This window comes from Phoca vitulina, unplaced genomic scaffold (genome assembly GCF_004348235.1).
Source record: "Phoca vitulina isolate PV1807 unplaced genomic scaffold, GSC_HSeal_1.0 scaffold12, whole genome shotgun sequence".
NCBI classification, from domain to species: Eukaryota; Metazoa; Chordata; class Mammalia; order Carnivora; family Phocidae; genus Phoca; species Phoca vitulina.
In genome coordinates, this window is record NW_022589715.1 from 31,431,117 (window position 1) to 31,455,503 (window position 24,387).

The following is a 24,387-nucleotide window of genomic DNA, read 5'->3' on the forward strand; positions in this document are numbered from 1 at the left end:
CCGGCACAAAAACAGACACATAGATCAATGGAACAGAATAGAGAACCCAGAAATGGACCCTCAACTCTATGGTCAACTAATCTTCGACAAAGCAGGAAAGAATATCCAATGGAAAAAAGACAGTCTCTTCAACAAATGGTGTTGGGAAAATTAGACAACAACATGCAAAAGAATGAAACTGGAGTACTTTCTTACACCATACATAAAAATAAACTCAAAATGGATGAAAGACCTAAACATGAGACAGGAATCCATCAAAATCCTAGAGAAGAACACAGGCAGTAATCTCTTTGACATCAGCTGAAGCAACTTCTTGCTAGATATGTCTCCTGAGGCAAGGGAAACAAAAGCAAAAATAAACTACTGGGACTTTATCAAGATAAAAAGCTTCCGCATAGCGAAGGAAACAACAAAACTAAAAAGCGACCTTCAGAATGGGAGATGATATTTGCAAATGACATCTGATAAAGGATTAGTATCCAAAATATATAAAGAACTTATAAAACTCAATACCCAAAAAACAAATAGCCCAGTTAAAAAATGGGCAGAAGATATGAATAGACACTTTTCCGAAGAAGACATACAGATGGCCAACAGACACATGGAAAGATGGTCAACATCACTCACCATCAGGGAAATACAAATCAAAACTACATGAGATATCACCTCACACCAGTCAAAATGGCTAAATTAACAACACAGGAAACAACAGGTGTTGGTGAGGATGCAGAGAAAGGGGAGCACTCTTGCACTGTCGGTGGGAATGCAAACTGGTGCAGCCACTCTGGAAAACAGTATGGAGGTTCCTCAAAAAGTTAAAAATAGAACTACCCTACCACCCAGCAATTGTACTACTAGGTATTTACTTAAAGGATACAAAAATACTGATTCGAAGTACCAGTAAAGTACATGCACCCCAATATTTATAGTAGCATTATCAACAATAGCCAAGTTATGAAAAGAGCCCAAACGCCCACTGACTGAAGAATGGACAAAGAAGACGTGGTATGTATGTGTGTGTGTGTGTGTACAAAGTATTACATTGTGTGTGTGTGTACACACAATGTAATACTACTCAACCATCAAAAAGAATGAAATCTTGCCATTTGCAACAACGTGGATAGAGCTAGGGAGTATTATGCTAAGCGAAATAAGTCCATGAGAGAAAGACAAATAACCATATGATTTCACTTATATGTGGAATTTAAGAAACAAAACAGATGAACATGGAGGGGGTGCAGAGAAAGAGAGAGGCAAACCAGAAAACAGACTCTCAACTATAAAGAACAAACTGAGGGTTACTGGAGGGGAGGTGAGCAGTGGAATGGGTTAAGTGGGTGACGGGTATTAAGGATGGCACTTGTTATGAGCACTGGGTGTTGTATTTAAGTGACAAATCACTAAATTCTATACCTGAAACTAATATTACGCTGTATGTTAACTAACTGGAATTCAAATAAAAACTTAGAAAAAAGTAATATATGCAGATATTAAAAGAAAAATTCAAACACTACAAACAGGTCTATATTCATAACCCTTTTACAGAAGTCAGCTGAAGTCATAAAAGTAGTAGTTAACCTTGTGGTGCATTTGGCCCATATCCTTATCAGCTAAAGTGGCAGTTTTCAAAGAACTTCCCATATCAGCATGGATTAGAAAAGACAAAGGTAGATGACAAAGGTAGATGACCCAGGGAATTGGAAAAAAGTTCTAAGAAAAGAGATAAGAGGTTCAAAATTCAACCTAACCTGCTTATGTGACTAGGACTGCTCTTTACTAAAATCAAACTTACATGTTTCTTATAAGCCAACCCTCTTGTTAGTCTGTGGACAAAAAAATGTTTCAAAATAACTGTTATAATCCCAAATTCCCTAAAAAATAAAACTGAAGCCTCTTAACATCATCCTGTTTATGCTGTATACTAGCTCTAAACTCTGCAATACTAAATAGCCAGTAATTAAAGCAGTGTAGATTATACTGTTAGTTTAATTATGTAATTCACATTGCTGGAGCAGCCCTGGAAGAATGAAGTAGGGAAGGAGGAAAGGTCACAGGCTATAAAAATCTTTATAGAAGATTAAGGTACAGATGTGGGTGGGTGGATAAAGGCTAAGAGAAAGACCAGGTGAGGGTGGAACTTGGCTGACCTCTTCCTTGGGAGAAGTATGAATGAAGGAAAAGGCAGTATTTTAGAAAGATACATATTTGCTCAGCTTGTATGTTTAAGGGAAGAGGTAAAATGGGAACCAGAACCCTGCAAGGGTTTAAGAAGTAGTATATTTTAAAGTGGCACAAAGGAATTGTTGGGGATGATGGAAAAACTCTAATTTTTTATTTTGATGGTAGTTACATGACTGTATGCATTTACCAAAACTTATAACACTAAAAAGTGTTAAGTTTATTATATGTAATTTATACCTCAATAAACCTGACATTCAAAAATAAAAGCCATTAACAGCTAAAATGCTGATTAACCTTTTAAGGTTTATCAAAATTACCAAAAAACCCTCCAAAACAAGAATAAGCCTCCAATTTTAATCTATTTTGGGATTATGTTTTACAATGTTGGAAAATCTAAACAAATGGTTTGAGGTATACAGTGAAGCATGGTTTTTAAGATTTTGTTTATTTATTTGACAGAGAGAGACATAGCGAGAGCAGGAACACAAGCAGGGGGAGTGGGAGAGGGAGAAGCAGGCTTCCCGTGGAGCAGAGAGCCCGATGTGGGACTCGATCCCAGGACCCTGGGATCATGACCTGAGCCGAAGGCAGACGCTTAACGACTGAGCCACCCAGGCGCCCGAAGCATGGTTTTTAAAATCTGTTCCAATCTTCCACCATTAAGTTCTCTCTTCAATGAGAATTGTAGTTTCTGACATCTCTCCAGTGGAACCCACTGGCTGAGATCCTCAGCCAATGAACAGGAGCCACAATATAAGAGGCAGATAAAGAGACAGAACATCTAGCTCTAGACTTGGGGAAGCAGACATACCCACCATATGCTCCACAACCAGAAGATAAGCTACATGCTATAAGCTCATTATTTCTACACTCCTATTCTCAAGGCTTTTTTTCTCTTTAATTTTCCTCGCATCCTCAGAGAAGTCTTGCCTCAAGGTTACTCAGGAGACTATAACACCCGGATGTCTTTCCTGAGCCCTCACGGAAGTTAGATGCTTCCACAGCAGCCTATGAACTGCTTATCGCCCTGCTCTGTAGTTAGCCATTTCTGGGTCCATTTCCTCCACAAACTCGAGGTCAAAAGGCTGAAGAGAGAAGACGACTTATTTTTATAGCCCCAGCTAGTGACTGGCAGAGGCCAATAAGAGTTTCTTCAATGAGATTCAAAAGAGTAATTCTGCATTAAAGAGAGAGAGAGAGAAGTTCTTAACCTTTATGGGTCATGAAACTCTTTGAGAATCTGATGGAAGCCAGGAAATCTATCCTGAAAAAAATGCTTATTTATACAGATTTACCTGTAATTTCAAGAAATCTAAAGGGTTTACAATCTCTGCAAAGACCTCCCAGGTTGAGATGCCTGGTGTAAACATTCCAGTCTCATCTTGATTACACAGTGGGACAGGCAGAGGGTCTGCTGTCCACATCTCATCTAAAATAAGGAAAAAGAGTTACGGTTGACCCGTGAACAATGTGAGAGGTTGGGGCACCAACCCCCCTGCAGTCAAAAATCTGTGTATTAACTTTTGATTACCCCAAAAGTTAACTACTAATAGTTAACTGGAAGCCTTACCAATAATATAAATAGTAGATTAATATATATTTTGTATGCATATTATATACCATATTCTTACAAGAAAGCTAGAGAAAAGAATATCATAAGGAAGAGAAAATACATTTACAGTATTGTAAAAAACTCATGCATAACTGGACCCACACAGTTCAAACCCATCTTGTTCAAAGGTCAACGCGGGTTTGAACTGTAAAATATCCCCAGGGAATTACAGGACAGAAAGGATTATAGGTAGGCTTGGTCCATCCATCTTGTTTTATATAAAAATTCTCCCAAAACCAATCTTTTAAGTTCTGGGCTATTACATAGTAAATAAATGTAAATTCCCTCACAGCTGTACCACAGTTGAAGATGTGAGATAGGAGAACCTCACAGATACATTTTTTCATCTGATTATAAGACATAAAATACCTACATAAAAGATAAACTTGGAGATTTTAATAAATAAAATTATCTGTATTAGGTCTTGAAAAACATGAGCCAAAGTCCAAAAAGAATCTCTGTGGGGGTCGGGCAGGGGGCAATGGCATGTTCACAGAGTGGTACTACCATCTATATCCATGTTACAATTTTCCCAAGAAACTCAGTATTGTGGGACTAGATTGTCCTCTGTTCTAGACACAAGTGCAGTCGTTAGAGACCCTGGTCCAACACTATTACCTGGAGTCTCTCAAAGCCAATCATGGAACTGACATTAAAATGGCCACATATTTACCATTACTATTTCTGTAGTGAAATAAATAAGTAACCAAAATGGAACTAAAAATAACAGGCCCAAAATAAGCCTTCTTTGTCACATTCCCTTCATAAAGGCCCTGTATATATAGGCATGTGAAGGAAGGTAGTCCTGAGGAAAATTAAATACTATTGATTTTATCATGGAATCAAAAGTAGGGAATTAGAGCTTTAGAAATATTTCCTAAAGTAGTATAAATATATTTGCTTAGATTAGTAGTTCTCTATATTACCAGTTTAAAACTTTATAATCAAGGAAAAGATTAGATTCGTTGGTATCCAGCCATATCCTCAGGGCCATTTCCTTTAATGTCACTATTTCCTTTTTGTAGAGGACTATTACATTCAAGATCTTATTTTTCTTTGTACACACAGAAAACAAGTCTCTAATGGCTATACCATTAGCTGACTGCAGTTAAGAAACTTTTCACCCGGGGCACCTGGGTGGCTCAGTCGGTTGGGCGGCTGCCTTCGGCTCAGGTCGTGATCCCAGCGTCCTGAGATCGAGTCCCGCGTTGGGCTTCTCCCTCTCCCTCTGCCTGCCTCTCTGCCTACTTGTGCTATCTCTCTGTCAAATAAATAAATAAATAAAATCTTAAAAAAAAAAAGAAATTTTCACCCAACAAGGGATGCTCAAAGCAAACCATCCTGCATCACATCATGTCAAATCCTCAGCCAAACTGCCCTTAGTAAGTCTTTCAAAAAAGATGTGCAAACATTAGCTGCACAATAAACTATGATTCAACTTCCAAAAAAAAACCAGTGTGTATTTTTACTCTGCACACATACACTAACTTTCTCAGAATGCCTTACCATTTAAACATACACATTTTAATGTTTTGTACTGATAGACTAAGAAAAGCTCTCAATTATTTTATGGAGCACAACCAAAAATCTGTTGAGGTTAAAATCACATTATGTGATATTCTTCATGCCAATTCTCTGCTTAAAAAAAAAAAAGAGTTGGACCCTATATAACTCTTCCCCATTTACAAATAAATCCTCACCCTTTTGGGGGCTTTAAAACAAGAACAATAACAAGTCAACCAGGGGCCCTGTGTTCCTACCTAAATGAAAAAACCTTCTTTAGAGAACATTTTTTACATAATTGAGAATGTACCTTATTATCACCAGAGGTCACGATCAGCCAGGTGATAACAGGCGCCCTACCTTAATACATTTTTATAAAACTTTCTTTTGGGGGGCATCTGGGTGGCTCAGTCGGTTGAGCATCTGCCTTTGGCTCAGGTCATGATCCCAGGGACCTGGGATCAAGCCCTGCGTCAGGCTCCATGCTCAGCGGAGAGCCTGTTTCTCCCTCTCCCTCTGCCTGCAGCTCCCCCTGCTTATGCTCTCTCTTTCTCACTCTCTCTCTCTGTCAAATAAATAAAATCCTAAAAAATGTATAAATAAAACTTTCTTTTGTTTATATAGCTAAATATCAAGATACATCTTGATTATAACATTTATATAGTTAATATTCACAAAAGTGGAGCAGAGCATATCATAACTCCATAAATTGAGTTCTTTTCTCTTAGCCATAATTCAATAAAATATGGACTCCTTATTTATTTTTTTAAGTAGGCTCCATGCCCAATGTGGGGTTTGAACTTATGACCCTGAGATCAAGAGTCAGATGCTCTACCAATTGAGCCAGCCAGGAGCCTGTGGACATAATAGGCTTTTCAAAAAAAAAAAACACGTATGTGCAGAACAAACTCATGGTTGTGAAAGGGGAGGGGAGGTGGGCAAAGTTGGGGAAGGGAATGGGAGAGACAGGCTTCCAGTTAAACAGTAAGTTACAGTGAATATAGGCAATAATTATAAGAGTACTATATGGGGACAGATGGTAGCTACGCTTGTAGTGAGCACAGCATAAAGTATAAAATTGTTAAGAATCACTATATCATACACCTGAAACTAGTGTAACATTATGTGTCAACTACACTTCAACAAAAAACCAAAAACTAAAAAAAAAAAAACATGTATATGCTTACTGACAGAGCTAAACTGAAGTATTCAACACAGTAGGCAAGAGTGAGTAAAATGTGACAACATAAAATTTCAATGCCTATCTATGAGCATATCCTTCAATCTAGCATTTATAAAAAATATTTTTATCTAAAAATTAATCATCTGAACTGAAAATGGTACTTAAGATCAGTTTTCTGGAGGCCAAAGAAGTAAACTACTGAAGAACTTTTGAAAATAAGTATACTAAGATGGGGTCAGCAACATTTTTCCATAAAGGGCCAGGAAGGAAATATGTTAGGTTATGTAAGCCACATGGTCTCAATTTCAACTATTCAACTCTGCCATTGTCACAGGACAGTAGCTACAGGCTGTGTTCCAATAAAACTTTATTTATAAAACAAGATGGCCAACTGGTATTTGCCAACTCCTATAAAAAAAACAGAGATACTCTATTATGACAGTGTTTATGAGCACAGCTTTGACGCAAGGCTGACATGAGAAATATTACTCTAAATAACTATTCTCCCACAATAATTTCTTTTTAGTTAGGAGGCTAAAGTAACATCTGCATTTAAAAAACAAAAATCTATGTGTACAGGGGCACCTGGGTGGCTTATTTGGTTAAGTGTTTGCCTTTGGCTCAGCTCATGATCTCAGGGTCATGGGATCCAGCCCCATGTCGGGCTCCCTGCTCAACAGGGAGTCTGCTTTTCCCTCTCATTCTCCTGGTTACTCTCTTTCTCAAATAAATAAAATATTTTTATTTTAAGATTTTTATTTATTTATTTGACAGAGAGACACAGTGAGAGAGGGAACACAAGCAGGGGGAGTGGGAGAGGGAGAAGCAGGCTTCCCGCCGAGCAGGGAGCCGGATGCGGGGCTCGATCCCAGGACCCTGGGATCATGACCTGAGCCGAAGGCAGACACTTAACGACTGAGCCACCCAGGCGCCCCAATAAAATATTTTTAAAAAAACCAACAACCTGTGTGCACTAAAGAAAGTCACGCTTTGAGAGGAAAACTGATCACTGTATAATCTCTATGACAAGAGACAGAAAATCTGTAGGGAAGGGGATAGCGAGAAAGGGAGCTGGAAGAATGTAGGGAAGCAAGGTGAACAACATTGTCCCATGATCTGTATTCTCAGAACTATTTGCAAAAGTTGTTAACATACAGAGTTTAACATTTGTGCCCTCAAGAAGCTCAGAACATAAAAGAGCAAACTTACTTTTGCCTCTGAACTCTGAAGCCTTCAACATTAAGGACATATAGGATTATAAACATATTTTTTTAAAGATGCTTAAAACCCAGGTTTCGAAATTTTTAATGAAGACTTACACTTTTATAAACAGAGAAAAGACTTCACAAAATCAAATTACATCCAGAATTCTATTTACTTATTCTTTTTCTGTATCAACTCTGCATTCCTATCAGTTACTATGGCTCACTACAGGCACAGTCTCTTGAAAGTGTTTGTCGGAACCTTGTTGGAGATGGTGGTACTGAACTGGAAAAATCCCTAGGTGGTTCTGTTCCCTCCCTCCCTTCCTTCCCCACCCTGCAATCCCTATTCCAAGAAACCCTTCTTTATATCACAATCTTCTCTCAAAATAAACAAAGGTAGATTTCTCACTGGCAAAGCAGAATCTTGAACATTAAAATATACTGAAAGTAACAAATCTGTGTGCCTTCCTTCAAGGTAGGCACTATCATCAAACAGTTAAGTTTGTGTAGGGAAAAAAAAAAAACAAAAAAGTCCAGGTATGCAAGCAAGAATTAACCATACCTTTACACCCAGGTTCATCATTAATTACAAAAAAGAAGTTACTTCAATGAGGAATAAATTCCTAGGAAAAAATTATAGTTACTTAAGAGGAGAGAAATAAATTTGCCTAAATTTTTGTTATAATTTTAGGCCTATTCCCAAACATTTTTAAAAATCTGACTGAATTTACAAATAGTTCCTTTTCTCTTATTACTCTTTTTCAGGAGAAAATATTATTAATTCTACACTTAAAATCAGAAAAAATCAATCATAATTCATTCACTAAGGCCAAGGAATCAAAGACCAAAATAGTAGACCTTTTACACACACACACACACACACACACACACACACACACACACACACACAGTAACTGGCAAGCATTACAGGCAAGAAGAATTTTACCTTCAACATAAACAATGAGAAACTCCTCAAGGTGAATGCTTAGGTGGGATTTTTTTTTTAGCTTTTTTTTTTTTTTTTTGCTTTGTTTTACAATGAGCATGTATTTCATAATTTTAACAAATTTAAGAACTAAAAAGCACTTTCCACATACTGGAAATAAAAGTACTCCTAACCACGAACTGTATTTAAGATTTTCTCAGGAAAAAATACGAGGGACTCCATTAGCTTAAGCCACCATAAATGGTATATAAATGAATGTGTGCAGTTATGTTCCAATAAAACTTTACACAGTCAGTGTAGTAGCCTTCACGCAGTACTCTGCCAAACCCCTGCTCTAAACAGCAGTTTTAAAACCAATATTAGATTACCTAAGATTGGAGACATTTAAGAGATAAACTATCTACAAACAATTGCTCCACTCTACCAAGTCTCTTCTACCTGCAATGAAAAGTGCTACAAAGCAGCAGGCGTCAAATAGGACAGGGAAGAAAGGTCACTATGTTAACAAAACCTATTCCCTAGACAATAACTGCATTTAGATCATCCATTCAACAAACATTTGCTCAGGACACAGGGTTCCCTGGCTTCAAGGTCTGGTAAGACGACAACACATGCATACAATCAACTACTACTCAAGCCAGCTAAGTGCCACATTATGGTCGAAATAACCACTAGTATCTGAAAAAGGCTTCATGGTTTAACATGTTTCCACATATACTTAATAAAGCCTCATAACAACCCTGTAAAGTACATAAGTCACTTGGTATTATTCTCATTTTACATAAAACTCGTAAGTAGTCAAACTAGGATTTGTACCTCTAATACTACTGCACTACCCTTCTTCAGAGCAACTTTATGCTAGGGGTCGATGACAGAGATGGAGGCATTTGGACTGAGCCTCAAAGAATGGGCAGGATTTTGATAGGTGAGGAGACCAAAGTATTCCAAGGAAATGACATACACAGAAGTCTAGAAGCCAGGAAATACAACATGTGAAAAGCAGGCAGGGGAAACAGGGCTGTAAAGATGGTTTCAAAGCATGAGGAGAGCTTTAAGTAGGTGACTTAGCATCTGTACAAGACACTAAAGGTTATGAGAAATCAGATGGTTTGGGAGAGAGAAGGAAGAAAAGAACATAAATGAAGCTCTTACTGTGTGATTGGTACTTTGCAAAAGAATTACCTCATATTCAGGGATGTTAAGTTATGAGGTAGTGATGGGGTGCCTGGGTGCTCAGTCAGTTAAGCATCTGCCTTCAGCTTGGGTCATGATCTCAGGATCCAGGGATTGAGCCCCACATCGGGCTCCCTCTCAGCGGGGAGTCTGCTTCTCCCTCTGCCCCTCCCCCTCTTGTTCTCTCTCTCTCTCTCTCTCTCTCTCTCTCTCTCAAATAATAAAATCTCTAAGAAAAAAAAGTTATGAGGTAGCGTTATAGGGTGATTAGACTTTCATATGTCCTCTGCAGGACTGAAAAGATGGGACTAACAGAAGGGAAGGCAGTAGGCTATCTCTGTAGTTTTGTTATGAGGGAAGAGAATGCAAAGCAATTCCTGTCTATGTCTCAAGTGATGGTTCTCACCCACAGTACCTCACTCCCAAATTTAAACCCAGGTTTTAAATTACCTTTAATTTTCCTACATCTTATCTAAAACTTACCGAATCTTCTGGAGGTCTCTGGATTTTTCCCCAATCCACAGAAGGTCCCTTTTCTTGCAGAAATCTATGAAATAGCTTCCGAAATCCATCAAGGTCTTTTTTAGTGTGCTATGAAAATAGAAGCTCTTGTTACAACTAGCAGAATGCTTACTATTTAATAAGTATAGATACATATTATACATTTAAAACACCTTTCAATGAAATTCTTGTACTATTAGGACATGAAGCAGAACAGAGACTTTTCTATATCCCCAACTTAAAAGTGAAGAGGAAGAAAAGCTAATAGGAACCACACTTAAAGGAATACAAGCAAATAATCCTCCAAATCTCGCACCAGTATTGTGTAAACTGAACGCCATTAGGTCCATGGGTATTTCAATTGGTTCTCTACATTTATTCACCAATATCTTTCTCTACCTCTTTTAATGAAAATTAGTCTTTATCTGAAGAAAAAGGCACAAGACACAGCTAAACTCAAAACATTAAGTACAAATTTGAAAATGAAAAATGTTGATCTATTGATTTATAAGCAGAAAAGTAAAAATACCTGTCTATGCTGGGAAACCTCTATGATAGCTGACAAAGTAGCATGGTTTTATTAGAACTGGCTCTCTGGAAAAAGGCATGCAGCAGGCTATATGGTTGATAAACTTCTCACAATTCTAACTTAATACTGGTATCCATTTTTCTACCCAATGATATTAGAATACAGAACAAATGAAATTTTGTTCTGATTCTTTTAGACTTTAGAAACTTCCTAGAATTAAAAAAGAAAGGACAATGGTTTAACAATGGGCAAATGCTGAAAATCCTTAATTGTTAAGCAATCCTAATTTTTATTGCTCTTATATTTTGTGCTTATTTCAGGCTAGATGATCAACAGCTGCAATAGCAATTCAGTATGTCGATGGATGGAAGCAAGAAAACATTGTAGAATCCTTACCTCAAACTCATGTGATGGTGCTGTAGTAAGTATTTTTTCTAGTTCCTTCTTCACAGATAATTCTAGCTCTTGTCGAATGACTTCTTGAAACTGAGAAGCGCCATCTTGAGACATGGCTTTGCTAAGATCTTAAAAACAAAACCAACAGAAAAATCAGACAGCTGTTCACAGCTGGTAAGCTATAACTGATTTATTTCTAGTGCACCAGGAAATGAAAAGGGCTCAATCCTATGGTCTCATCGTCCTCTCGGATTTCAGTAGTGTCAACTAATTAGGACTATATAACCATATGGCCTCAAATTTGGTACACCTGTATGCATTACTAGTATATCTGAAACACTAAAACACTTTTGGGAATAAGGGGCATGTGGGAATAAAAGGATTAATCCTCACTTGTGCACATAGTTCCATGTCTACTAATGTTTCCCTCTTAGCCATCAAAGCTGGAGAAAAATGAGAACAATTGGAATAATGTTAATAAGGGTATATTTTACAGAACATGCCCTTATGGAACTACTGCCTGATAAGAGAACCAAAGGGGTTTAGCACCTTCACAGAAGCAAAAAACCCCTTCCCTTCCAGGCCAGATGAAAACATTAAGGAATTCTTTCCATTTTAGAAGGGAAGCCACTCCAATTTCACATCCCTTACTAAAGAAAAACCCCTTGAGAGATACTGGCAATTCCCAGGTGCCTCTATGTCTCTGGCATCAAAATTTTCACTTAAGGGGCACCTGGGTGGCTCAGTTGGTTGAGCGACTGCCTTCGGCTCAGGTCATGATCCTGGAGTCCCAGGATCGAGTCCCGCATCGGGCTCCCTGCTCAGCAGGGAGTCTGCTTCTCCCTCTGACCCTCCTCCCTCTCATGCTCTCTGTCTCTCATTCTCTCTCAAATAAATAAATAAAATCTTTATAAAAAAAAAAAAAATTTTTCACTTAAAAGGACACAGAGCTGCTTCCCCACTTCTTGTCCTCAATTTCAGCCAAGACTTTTCAGGCTTATCTGTGTCAGACAAGACTATCAGGGCTTTTGGCATAGCTGGGCATCTCTGTGATAAACGGATCTCACTAAAGGTGACTCACTAAAGGTGACAGAAATGCCTGATGAAAACAAACAAAAATAGAAAAATATAGAAAAAGAAAACATTCCAGGCCTAAGTACCTTGGGAGAAAAATGCCAACACAGGTTGTTTTACATGCTTATCTAGATAGTAATCATCTTGTCTATTACTTATAAAATAAGGGATAATCAAACTATTGTTCACCTTACCCTTTTTCTTCAATACCTAACTCAAACTTATTTTATAAATGTAGTTTTGAAGCTTATGTTCAAACATTTCGTTTGATAACTAGTCCTACAATTAGCAGAATCATTTTTTTTTTAAGATTTTTATTTATTTATTTGACAGAGAGACACAGTGAGAAAGGGAACACAAGCAGGGGAAGTGGGAGAGGGAGAAGCAGGCTTCCCACAGAGCAGGGAGCCCGATGCGGGGCTCGATCCCAAGACTCTGGGATCATGACCTGAGCCAAAGGCAGACGTTTAACCGACTGAGCCACGAAGGCACCCCCAGAATCATATTTCAATAAAACTAAAAATACTCCCTCCCACATACCATAAATTTTTTCAAAAGATTTATTTTAGAGGTGAGAGCAGGGGAAGGGTTAGAGGGGGAGGGAGAGGGAGAATCTCAAGAAGACTCTGTGCTGAGCACGGAGCCCAACTTGGGGCTCAATCCCAGGACCCTGAGATCATGACCTGAGCTGAAATCCAGAGTCCCACGCTTAACCGACTGAGCCACCCAGGCACCCCCACCATAAATTCTTTTATTTGTTATCTGGGCAGAAGAAAACATTTATACAGAGTTAAAGCCAACATAATATTTTTAAGATACTTGTGAGAACAGAAATTAGTAAATTATGTAATTCTTAAAGCAATTAATTTAATGTAGACAGCTTATCCTTCTCCCAAATACCTAAAAATGTTAACAAATGAGATATTTAACATCACTCTTCAAAAACCTTTTTAAATCCATTTTCTGTCATACTGAAATCTAAGAGGGAAAAAAGAAAAGGAAATTTGGTGAGAGCACACAATCTAATCCTAAAATAGCCATTTTCTAACTGTGTTTTTATAGGCATAAACCACAACACAAATAAGTTTATGACTCCAGTAAAACTTTTAAGTGACCCAAACAGGTCCATAAATACCTTCTTTGAGCTAAGAAACACACCTCTGTGTTCCATAAACCAACCTAAATGTATGTTTCCACTAGTAAGCAACTTATCATTTGTAAAAATTCGTAACAATGGATGAGCACCTCTGCGTAACTATGACAGGTAATTAAAACACTCCTGTAGAACATTTTAAACTAGAGTTAATGTGACATCAACTACAAAGGTTCATCCCTTGGCTGACTTAATTTTAAAATTTGTCACAGTTTAAGAACCACCCCCCACCCTGCTGTGCCATGTATACCTGGGATATCTCTCCCCCAATCTTTAAGCCAATGCCCATATTTAAGAAATAATTTAGAAGAAAAATTTACTAAATATAAAACTTCTAAATTAAGGAACACATGAATTTTTTGATTCTGTGTCATAGATGGATTAAAATGGATCAGGAACTTTATAATGATTTTTTAAAAAAGTTTTTGTTGGACTCAAAGACATCTACAGACTTGCTGCTTTGTTGAAGTTAGATCTTGAAAGCCAGCATTCTCAGTCACATTCCTAAAAATTAGTGATGGGAACATTTAATTTATATTCTGGGCAAATGCCAAGATGAGATAACAAGAAATGTAACTGCAAAGTTTGAAGATAACTGTAGTAGCTGTTTGAGATTTGTCTACATGAGAACAGTAAAAAAACAAAAACAAAAATCGAACAAACAAAAAAACCCCCAAGCTTTAGAGACTTCCTCTGCAGAACTGCCTATCATTCTACATGATTTAAGGTAAAAACACACAAAACCCATCTCACAATCCTCCCTATCAAGCCAAGCTAAGAAAGGCTGGCTGAAAGACACATTTAATGCTACATGTGATATTTGCCAGCTGCAGGAGGTTCAACCTTAGGATATAGATTAAAAAAAAAAAAACAAAAAAAAACCCAGACACAGATTCAAACTCAAGTTGTAACAAATATCCCTAACCTTTATTCTTCCCATTCCTTTGATATAGCACCAAATGCAAACAGAACAACTTGTATTCCTTCCAGCCACTCTACAGGTATGAACAGCTAATACAACAAAGAACATTATAAAGTGCCTATCACCTCTTCCACCCTATTCCACTGCTGTTTCCTTCCCTGTCCTCTGGGCAGTGCTACTATGAAGTTTTGTTTTTTAGGGACTAAAGAATAAAGAAGGGCTTTTAAGGATTAAAGCATATGCAAGAATAACAACTTATGCTTAATCAAGAAGGGTGTCTATCTTAAACACCTGACACAGACTGGGAGGCACAGAGCTAGAAACCATTTCCCTTAGCAGTGACCTCCTTATCCATCCTTAATTTCTAATAAAGGTCTGGAATTTCTGGTAGGAAAGGAAGTACAGACCTTAAAAGCTTTCTTGGACTTATATTCTCAGGTTGCACTTCTGGCAATGACAGTTGTGTTTCTAATGGAAGGTCAATTAAAGAACCCCGTGAATAATGCAAGATTCCTAACCTCCCAAAATGTTTTATCCCTTCTCACTTCCTAGCAACTGAGAACTGCTCATCCTCAACTTTGGACAGAGAGTGGATTAGGAATCAAACATTTCATTACTGGGGTGCCTGGGTGGCTTAGTCGATGAAGCAACCAACTCTTGGTTTCGGCTCAGGTCATGGTCTCAGGCTCGTGAGACAGAGCCCCCTGTCCGGCTCCGCGCTGGGCATGGAGACTGCTTAGGATTCTCTCTCTACCTCTCTCTCTGCCGGCCTCCCCCAAACCCCGCTTGTGTGCACACGCTCTCTCTCAAAAAAAATAATAAAAATGAAAAATAAAAGAACAGCTACAAAAATTTTTTTAAAAAGACATTTCATTACCTTGGCCATAACTCAAAACATTTTTAGAGATGAGAGGGAGCATTTTATCTACCCTCAACATTTTAAAGAGGAAATTAAGGCTGAAATAGTTAAATGAGTTATCCAAGGTCATAGAACCAGCAAATGCTGGAGCTCAGAAGCAAAGCCAAATTTATCTGAGTGCCATCCCACCACAGTGAGGTGGAAATATCCTGCTCATTTTTTCCTCCTAGTCTGACTCTCTTTAATCCTTGGCACAAAATCCAAAAATAACACTCCAAAAGCATTTCTATCAGAATGTCTTCTTATACCCAATGGAACAGACAGGAAACTCCCTTCCAAATGGGCTTACTAGAATTGTCCTGGTTGACTTAATTATAACTTAGTCAATTTGGGATAGAACAGGCAGTAACTTTTTTTTTTTTTTTTTTTAGAAGTTTTTCTGCCACATCAATTTCCTAATTCTTCCTTGTTCACAAGAACTAAAATTTCAACATCATGGACTTTCCCCTATCCAGCTGGAGCCAAAAAAAAAAGGAAGAAAGGAAAAAAAAGGAAGAGGAAAGCAATAGAATCAAGAGGTAGGAGACACTCAATCTCAAGTGATGGTTTTCATTTAATTCAGGTATTTCATTTCATCCATTTCATCAACTAAGAGGTATACATAATACCCTTCCCTGACATCCCGATACCGGCACAAACAAAACAACTTCACATTCTTTTTCTTTTTTAAGATTTTATTTATTTATTTGACAGAGAGAGAGACAGAGCACAAGCAGGGGAAGCAGCAGGCAGAGAGGGAGAAGCAGGCTCCCCGCTGAGCAGGGAGCCTGACGCGGGGCTCGATCCCAGCACCCCGGGATCATGACCTGAGCCGAAGGCAGCCGCTTAGTGACTGAGCCACCCAGGCGCCCCACAGCTAGCTTCACAATGCACAGGCCATGGAAAGACTATAGAAAGAATACCAAGAGCAACAGAGGTTAGGAGCTCTCCCCAGGCCACCTCCCCACCAGCACTCATTAGATCTATCAGTCCCAACCTTCCTGTGGAAACCCACACTGAGAGGAACCCAAAGTCAGAGTATTAGAGAGCTCACTTAACCTTAAACCAGGAAATGACTTGTGAGCCAAGTATGGTAGAGTCCCCATTCATCCGCAGGGGATATGTTCCAAGACTCCCAATGGATGGCCTGAAACCGCAGATAGTACAGAACCCCATATATATTATTTTTTCCTATACATACATACATAGCTATGATAAAGTTTAATTTATAAATTAGGCATACTAAGAGATTAACAATAAAATAGGATAATTGTAATGTACTATATGAATGTGGTCTCAAAATATTGTACTGTACGCGGCCTTCTTGTGACTTTGTGAGAAGATAAAATGCCTACATGACGAGATGAAGTGAAGCAAACGATATAGGCATTGTGACATAGCGTTAAGCTATTGCAGGCATGCCTCGTTTTATTGCAGTTTGCAGATATTGCCCCCCCCCCTTTTTTTTTTTTTACAAACTGAAGGTCTGTGGTAACCCTGCATTGAGCAAGTCTATCAGCTCCTTTTTTCCAATGGCATTTGCTCACTTGTGTCTCTGTATCACATTTTATTACTCTCACAATATTTCAAACTTTTTCATTATTGTTATCTTTGTTATGGTGATCTGTAACCAGTGATTATGACTCGCTGAAAGTGCAGATGATGGTTGCATTTTTTAGCAATAAAATATTTTTAATTAAGGTATATACATTTTTTAGACATAATGCACACTTAATAGACTACAGTACAGTATAAACATAACATTCAAATGTACCAGGAAACCAAAAAAACTCATTTGACTCTTACTTTATTGCAATATTTGCTTTACTGCTGTGGTCCAGAACTAAACCTGAAATCTCTCTTGGGTATGCCTGTATTGATCTTCTGACAGTATGTCAGGAGGATCATCTGCTTCTAGACTTCAGTTGAGGGAAGTAAACGGCGGATAAGGGGGGGACTACTGTAAGTTTAAAACTCTAAGAATGTACTGGTAACTGGAAATATCCATGGATAAAGTTGAGGACATATACTGACTAGATTTGTGACCAATTAAAGCTAACTATCCTCTTTTGGGTTGTCACTGCAGTCCTTAAACTCAGTTATTTGTGAATATTCCTCCTAGAAAAGCTTTTCTTCTTTGGATTCCATTACCCAATATTAGTCTACATTCTTTTTCTACCTACCTCTGTGACCGGGCCTCAATTTCTGTAACTGGCTCTTTCTTCTCCTACTCCCTGAGTTTCCTAAGATTCTATCCCCAGACCGCTCTTCCCCTCAATTATGACCTTACCAGTCTCATTACTGGTAACTCCCAAATATGTGCCTCACATCCTTATCTTTTCTTCTGAGCTCCAGACTCACATTCCCTACAGCCTTCTAGACTTCTTCTATCTGTATTCTCAGGTTGGGTACCTCAAACTCAACATGTCCAAATCATCTAAACCAAATACACCTACCTCCCTGCTCCCCATGATATGAACATTCTCCTAGTCAGTGCTAGATGACCTATAAACCTCAGCACAGTTGGACTCTTCCCTTCTTTCCCCTCATATAACATCAATCCAATACTATATACTTTAATTGCCACAACTCCATTCATTGCTTTTCATTCCCACTGCTGCTACTTTAATTTCCCTCTCATTTTCACTCTCCTGGTCATGATGACAACAGCTTTCTAACCAGTCTGCCCATATGTCACTCTAACCTGTGGTACCAAGCAGAATGGATTGGTCTCCCTAAACTGCAACCCCAATCACATCACTTCTTTTCTTCATTGATGGGATTTGCATTTGATGAGAAACAAATACAAATTCCTTAGCCAGACCTGTCTTAAAAACCAGGTTGAAATAACTTTTTGAGTAGCCAAAGTTATTGAAAGTGCTAGAGAAGAATGCCTAAAGGTTTAATTCCTTAGTTCATTTGTGATATCTCAATAGTGCTTCTAAAACTTCAATGTGCATACAAATCACCTGGAGGGTTTGGTTTCTTAAAACATAGATTCCTGGGCAAGCTCCCAGAATTCTGACTCTGAAGGTAGGTCTGGTGTGGGGGGACTATGCATTTCTAATAAGTGAATGCTACCTGTATTGCTTTGAGTAGCTCTGATATAGATTATACTCCACTTATCTTAATACATTTGTAGGAGTCATGCACATCGTTCATCTCCCTACACAATGCTATTCTGTCACCTATTGTCTGCCCCAAGGCAGAGATGGCACCAGGCCCAGATTGGTCTAAAGCCTTCCCAGAGATTGGTTTAAGCATGGAACATAATACGATTCTGGCCAGTGAGCCAGGAGGGCATAGTTTGCCAAAGGACTTGGGAGAAAGGTGCTCCTCACCGAAAAAAGAGACACATGGAAAGAAAGAGTATCTTTTCCACCCCTGGACATATGTGCCCATCCCTCACCTCCAGTTTCTTCTGCCATTAGAGAGCTTAAGGGAAGTTAACCTAAGAATGAGAAAAATAGGCTTAAGAAAGCAGAGAAGGAAGGAAAGACTGATGCAGTCTTTATACTCAATTAGCCAACTCTGGAACATCCCACTTCAAGATTCATGTGATGTAAGTCCCTCAGTTTTTAAGCCAACACTGTTTGTACTTTTCTGTTCCGTGAAATTAAAAGCATCCTAGTTATTATAAGATTGTTCCAAAACACATATCTCAAGTGTCATTCAACATATTTAGAGCAGGGTAGGCAGAAATGAAGAGGAAAAAATTAGAAATTAGTGGCCCAGCATGAATTCCAAAATCATGAGAAATCATTCCAGGCTCCTGGAAACCTCCCTAATACCTCAGCCCCCAAAGGCTCAAACTCTGCGATTTTGAGTAGCTTCTGCTATTTTGGGGGTCATGTTCTATGTTCTAGGTGGTAGCTTCTGAACATGCAACGAGGCCTTCCTTTCTATCACAATTCCTTGAATGTGAGGGTTTTAATCACTCCTGCCTCTATACTATATCAAACAGCCCCTAAAATTTAACTCTTTGCTTAGATGTCTGTATGCAACACTTCAAAGGTGCTAGCCATGAATAATTTTTTTCCAACACCTACCTCAGCATCTGACACAGTGCAGACACCTGATAATATGTAAATAAGAGATCGAGACTTATATTTTTATATTAGTGGCTTGAGCAGCCACTAATACATAACATTCATCAGAATTCAGTTTAAATGTAATATCCTCCTGGATCTCTTCTAAACTAAGCATGGTTGCTCACGTGATTCTTCTATCTCTCCTTTATAACATCACGCTTTTTAAAGTTTATTAAATGTCTTTTTCCCAAGTTATAATCTCTGTACGAATATATTATGTCTATTTTGCCCAGGTTATATTCCCACTGCCTAACACAGAGCTTGAAACATAGCAAATATTCAAGTAATGTTTATTAAATAAATAAGAGCCTATTATGATACTGCTATGTGGTGGAAATACATTAAGTGGGTAGAGTCCAGTCTAGTGAAGGTAGGGTCTGATAAGGCCAAAGAGAAAGTATTTAAGAGCCAGGAATTATGGTCATGGGGAAGCAGGGCTAGCAAAATATGGACTGTGTCTTGAGCCCTTGGAAGTCCCCAAGGCTTCTTAAGAAGAGGCTGATTTATCAGTCAATTATCAGGTATGTTGTCAAACAAATTTCAAACTGAGAGCCAATCTAGACAAAATGACCTCTCAATTAACTTAAAAACTGTTTTTAACTGGTAGAATTTACACATAAACCAGATTTCTCATTAATAAAGATTAATTCTGCTCTCATACAACAGAGTAGCTCTTAAAATCTTAAGGGAAAAAAAGAAAGTATCACTTCTGGAAAACTTTTCAGAAGAGATGTGTCAACTGGTTAAATAATACTACCTTGCATTAAAGTTTAACAGATATAAGAAGGCATGCCAAGGGGCCTAGAACACTCATTTGTTGAGAGGAAGAAAAAGAGATACAACAAACTCATCATCATCAAGCACAAAAAATTATTTGGCAGGCTTGCCCTGTAATTTGATATATGTACATTTAGATAAAACTAGAATTCTAAGCTTGGAAAAGCTTTAAGGTCAGTGAGTCCTATTCTCTTATCTTTGAGATGGAACAGGGCCCCAGAGATGCTGACTTGCTTAAGGACGCTGTAGCAGTGCGAAGCTGGAATCCAAACCCTGGTGCCCTGCTTCTCCTTCCTCTTCCTGACAGAAGGTCTCCCCTTTCTTGGTTACAGTGCTTTTTTTACATGGTTTGTCACCTCCAGGAGTATGCCTGAATGAAAACATGCAAAAACTCAACTATGTCTACATGTGATGTTGTTAGGTGAGATTAAAACTACATACCAGAATAAGCATCCTTTTATGCTCGTCACCTTTTCCCTCTATACTGTTTGTTTTCTGGGCAATGAAAAAAATCGAAGAAAGTTTTTATGCATGCTCTAAATATTTTGTTACCAAGGCTAAGCATTTTATCACTGGCATAAGTGAACCTAAAACAGTGCATAGAACTGTGTTACTCCATTTTCCTGCACTCTTTCGAAGTTTTAAAATTCTAGGCAGGGTTTAAACATCACATCAGCCTTTGCCAGGGCAGCAACCAGAGGAAAGCAAACTCCAAACAACTTGTCTACAGGCCTTTGTGGCCAAGGAGCAATGGAGTTATTGTTAAAGGGAATATCCCCTAGAGTAGTATTTTTTACACTTTGGTGACTATTAAACAGCGGACTAAGCATAATATGACTATCTCATGTACATGAATACACTGAATAATTCTTTTTTTAAAGATACAAGTGAAATCACAGAGAAACAGGGAACTCTCTTGATTTGCATAGGAAAAATTAACAAGTATCTTGAAATGTTTTGGAAAACAAAACATTTTGTTGTTTATGTAAGTTAACTAAGACAACACAGCCAATTTCTCCTTGGTTCTCAAAAACAATCCTTAATTGTCAACATGGTTTGGGGGCACAATTGATTTCTTTTGGCAATAACTGAGAAAAATAAACAATGGGACTTTTGGCAGAGGCAGAAATTGAGCCCTAAACAATTACTTTGCAACGAACTAAAGGAGACGTCTGCAACACCAATAACTGGGAAACAGCTTTCAAATGGAGTATTATCCTCTTTCTCACACTTAAGCCCTATCAAACACATAAAGTTTAATTTTCTTTTGATAGCTTGGCAAGCCAACTTTCAAGAATTTAAAAGTTATTAATAGAAAAATGCATGCCTGGTAGAAGAATTTTAGAAGCCTAAGACATATGGCTTCAATTAATTGTCATTGTGCCTGGAACAATCTATCAAATTACCAAGATGAAGACGTCCACAATGCAAACACTATTATACCAAGTTCAAAATATGATAGTTTAGAAAAGAAAACATAAGCTGTGTCAAAAGGACACAAGTCTTTAGAAAAAGTCAAGCTTCTAAAGAGATCCCAAGCAATCAAAATGGTGGTAAAGTGAATCATACTTCCTCATTCACTAAATCCCAAACCTTCAGAGGATCTCCCCCAAATTTTATTCTAATAATGCTGGGATTTTCTCCACTGGCATAAATTCTGGATATCAAGAGAAATCCCATTATGGAAACTTAGTACAGTCAACTCTTAATTATTCATTTTTTTTTACAGATAATCCAGAGCTAGTTTGACTTTCAAATATTAACTTTTCAATAATGGATATATCTGACTTTCAGGAGAACTCCTAGTACCCACACTTACACATAAAAATACCAAATACAATTTGGTGGAAAATAGAAAACACAGTACATTATTCTTTTACCTAGGACATTTTTGTTATTAGGCCAACTAATGTTCCTTACACAAATTAAGTATCCCATTATTTTAAAGTTACTACAATTTATAATTACAATTTTCTATGAAAAAAATAACACATACACAGAGAAAGGTCTCTGTGTAGCAGTATCACAAGAAAACACCTATTGTTCAAACTTAACATTTTAGAGTAATTTCCTCGTAAAGTTATTTTTCAATTTATCTTCAGAATATTAAAATGGCACTTCCAAGAAGTATACCAGTTAAGATTTCTTATTTCTCTAATGTTCCCTATCAATTTCTTTTCTCAGTAGGCTTTCACAAATGAAAATCACCCATCTTACTAGAAGAAACACCCAGTTATCAAGAACAAAGGCAATTTAACCATAGAGATTACCAAGTCCATCAGCTCAACTATTCTATTTCTTTTAATTTTCCATTTATAACTGTGATTCTAATTTAATTAAGTCCCCCTCCCTCTATCAATATAATAAATCCTAAGCCATATCTTTAAAAAATGAGGAGTGTGCCTTAGTCATTGCTTTGCCCCCTCTACTACTGTCTGAAAACCATGTCACAATCCCCCTGGGCTAAAAGCATCGTAGTCATCTAAATAATCAGCAAAAAGCTAAATTTAGTTTGAGGATTTGAGAAGAAGCAGGCCAAGGCCCAACCTCCACAAGTAGGCCCCAGAATGCATCTCATCCCTATATTCATCTGAGACCCCTCCAGTTAAAATTAGCTCAGCTAATCCTCCTTGGCTAGCTGCCATCTACCCAGCAGGAATCACAAAAAAAAAAAAAAAAGGTCATAAAAAGAGAATTCCAACAAATGGGAAAGTCGATGGGCCTCAAATATTTTTTAAGTGACACAGAGATACTCAAATGGCTTCCCCTGAAATATAAGAAAGTACCTCAACTTAAGAATATTAAGGGACATTTTTATATAATTTAAATAGATAATGGCCTAGTAAAAGCAGTTTTAAAAAAGTCCCTCTACTATCACAGTATAAGCACATAACAGGATCCTAGCTGGCTAGATGACAATATTTCCTGCACCATTTATAAATTTCAAATCATGTGGAGAGAGATTATCCCATAGCTCTCAAAACTTTTAAAAAGCAAAATCCCAAACGGCACCCATTGATAAACCTGGCAAAGTCACATCAGCTGAAGACCCCTACTACCTCCAACTGTGACAGGGAGTCCCTTCTCACTCAGCTAGTACTCACATTTATTTAGAATAATTGGGGGCCCTGCAACAACCCCTGGAGTGGAGAAAACTAGCAAATGGAAAGTAATTTCACAGGTGCAGCCAGAAGGTGACCTGAGGGCAGAATACAACAGCTAGGCAATTATATCCTAGATCCAGGAAAGAAGAGTCTTCCTGTAAGAAAGATATTTAAGTGCCTGAGGAACACAGACTTGGGACATGCCCAAAGAAAGTTAAACCTTCGTTTGGCGAAGGAATATATACTGAGAGTGCTCCTATCAACACTAAGCATTTTTATTAATTGAACATTTCTACGGAATGACTTATTGGTCCCAGTGCTTGAGAATGGAGATGCCCAGCTTTCCTACAAAGCACATTGCCTAACGGTGGGAGAAGAGATTCAAGCCAAGTATAGCAACCCCAAATCTTGTCCAGGCAATCAAAAACACGTGCACACAACACACAGGTATAATACCTAGATGTTCTGAATTTCAAGTGCCCACTATAAGAGATGCCCATGAAATCTCAATACAGTACTGCACATTGTAAGCACTCAAAAATTGTTTTGTTGACTGGACTGAAAGGAAAACTGTCACCAATTATGTATTCATATCACCATTCAAGCTTCCCCCCTCCTACCCCTGCACTTTTTTTTTTTTTTAATATATCAACTCCCAAGTGCTGGGGGACTAAACACTAAACTTAGAATAGGAAAATAAAGAACTGTCATACCTGCCTTGTTTCTGTTTACTACTGTTGACATGTGGTTATATTTATGGTGGCAATGCTATCTGTATGGCCACCTTCATTTTAAGAAAGAAAAGCAAAACTCACTGGCCATCTAATATGTGACTAGGACATTCATATAATTCACCTCATTTCAGCTTCTCAATAACCCTGTGGCAAAGTATTAGTACCCAATATTTATATAAGTAGAAATTGAGGTTCAGAAAAGTTATTATCTAAGATCACCTGTTAGCAGGACTCAAACCTAAATCCAAACGCTTCTCTCTTTATAACATTTATGTAATCTAAGTGGTGTTATAAAAAAAACTACAACTGAAAATAAAAATGTAGGCTAACCTACTAAAAAAACATGGAAAATGCTGAGTTTCTCATTTGTCATCCGTGACAAATTCTTTTGGAGCATCCACCATT

General features: G+C 37.9%; 1 protein-coding gene across 2 annotated transcripts in view; it reads right to left on the reverse strand.

Moving 5' to 3' along the window:
- The window catches only part of UGP2 (UDP-glucose pyrophosphorylase 2), a 71,886-nt gene that overhangs the window by 44,029 nt on the left and 3,470 nt on the right, over window positions 1-24,387 (reverse strand). For both annotated transcript variants that reach the window (XM_032410863.1, XM_032410862.1), the window contains exons 2-3: window positions 11,230-11,357; window positions 10,287-10,394 (exon numbers count right to left, since the gene is read on the reverse strand). In XM_032410863.1, coding sequence (XP_032266754.1) covers window positions 10,287-10,394; window positions 11,230-11,343 — 222 coding nt within the window. In that variant the 5' untranslated portion in view covers window positions 11,344-11,357. The remainder of the gene's footprint in view (window positions 1-10,286; window positions 10,395-11,229; window positions 11,358-24,387) is intronic.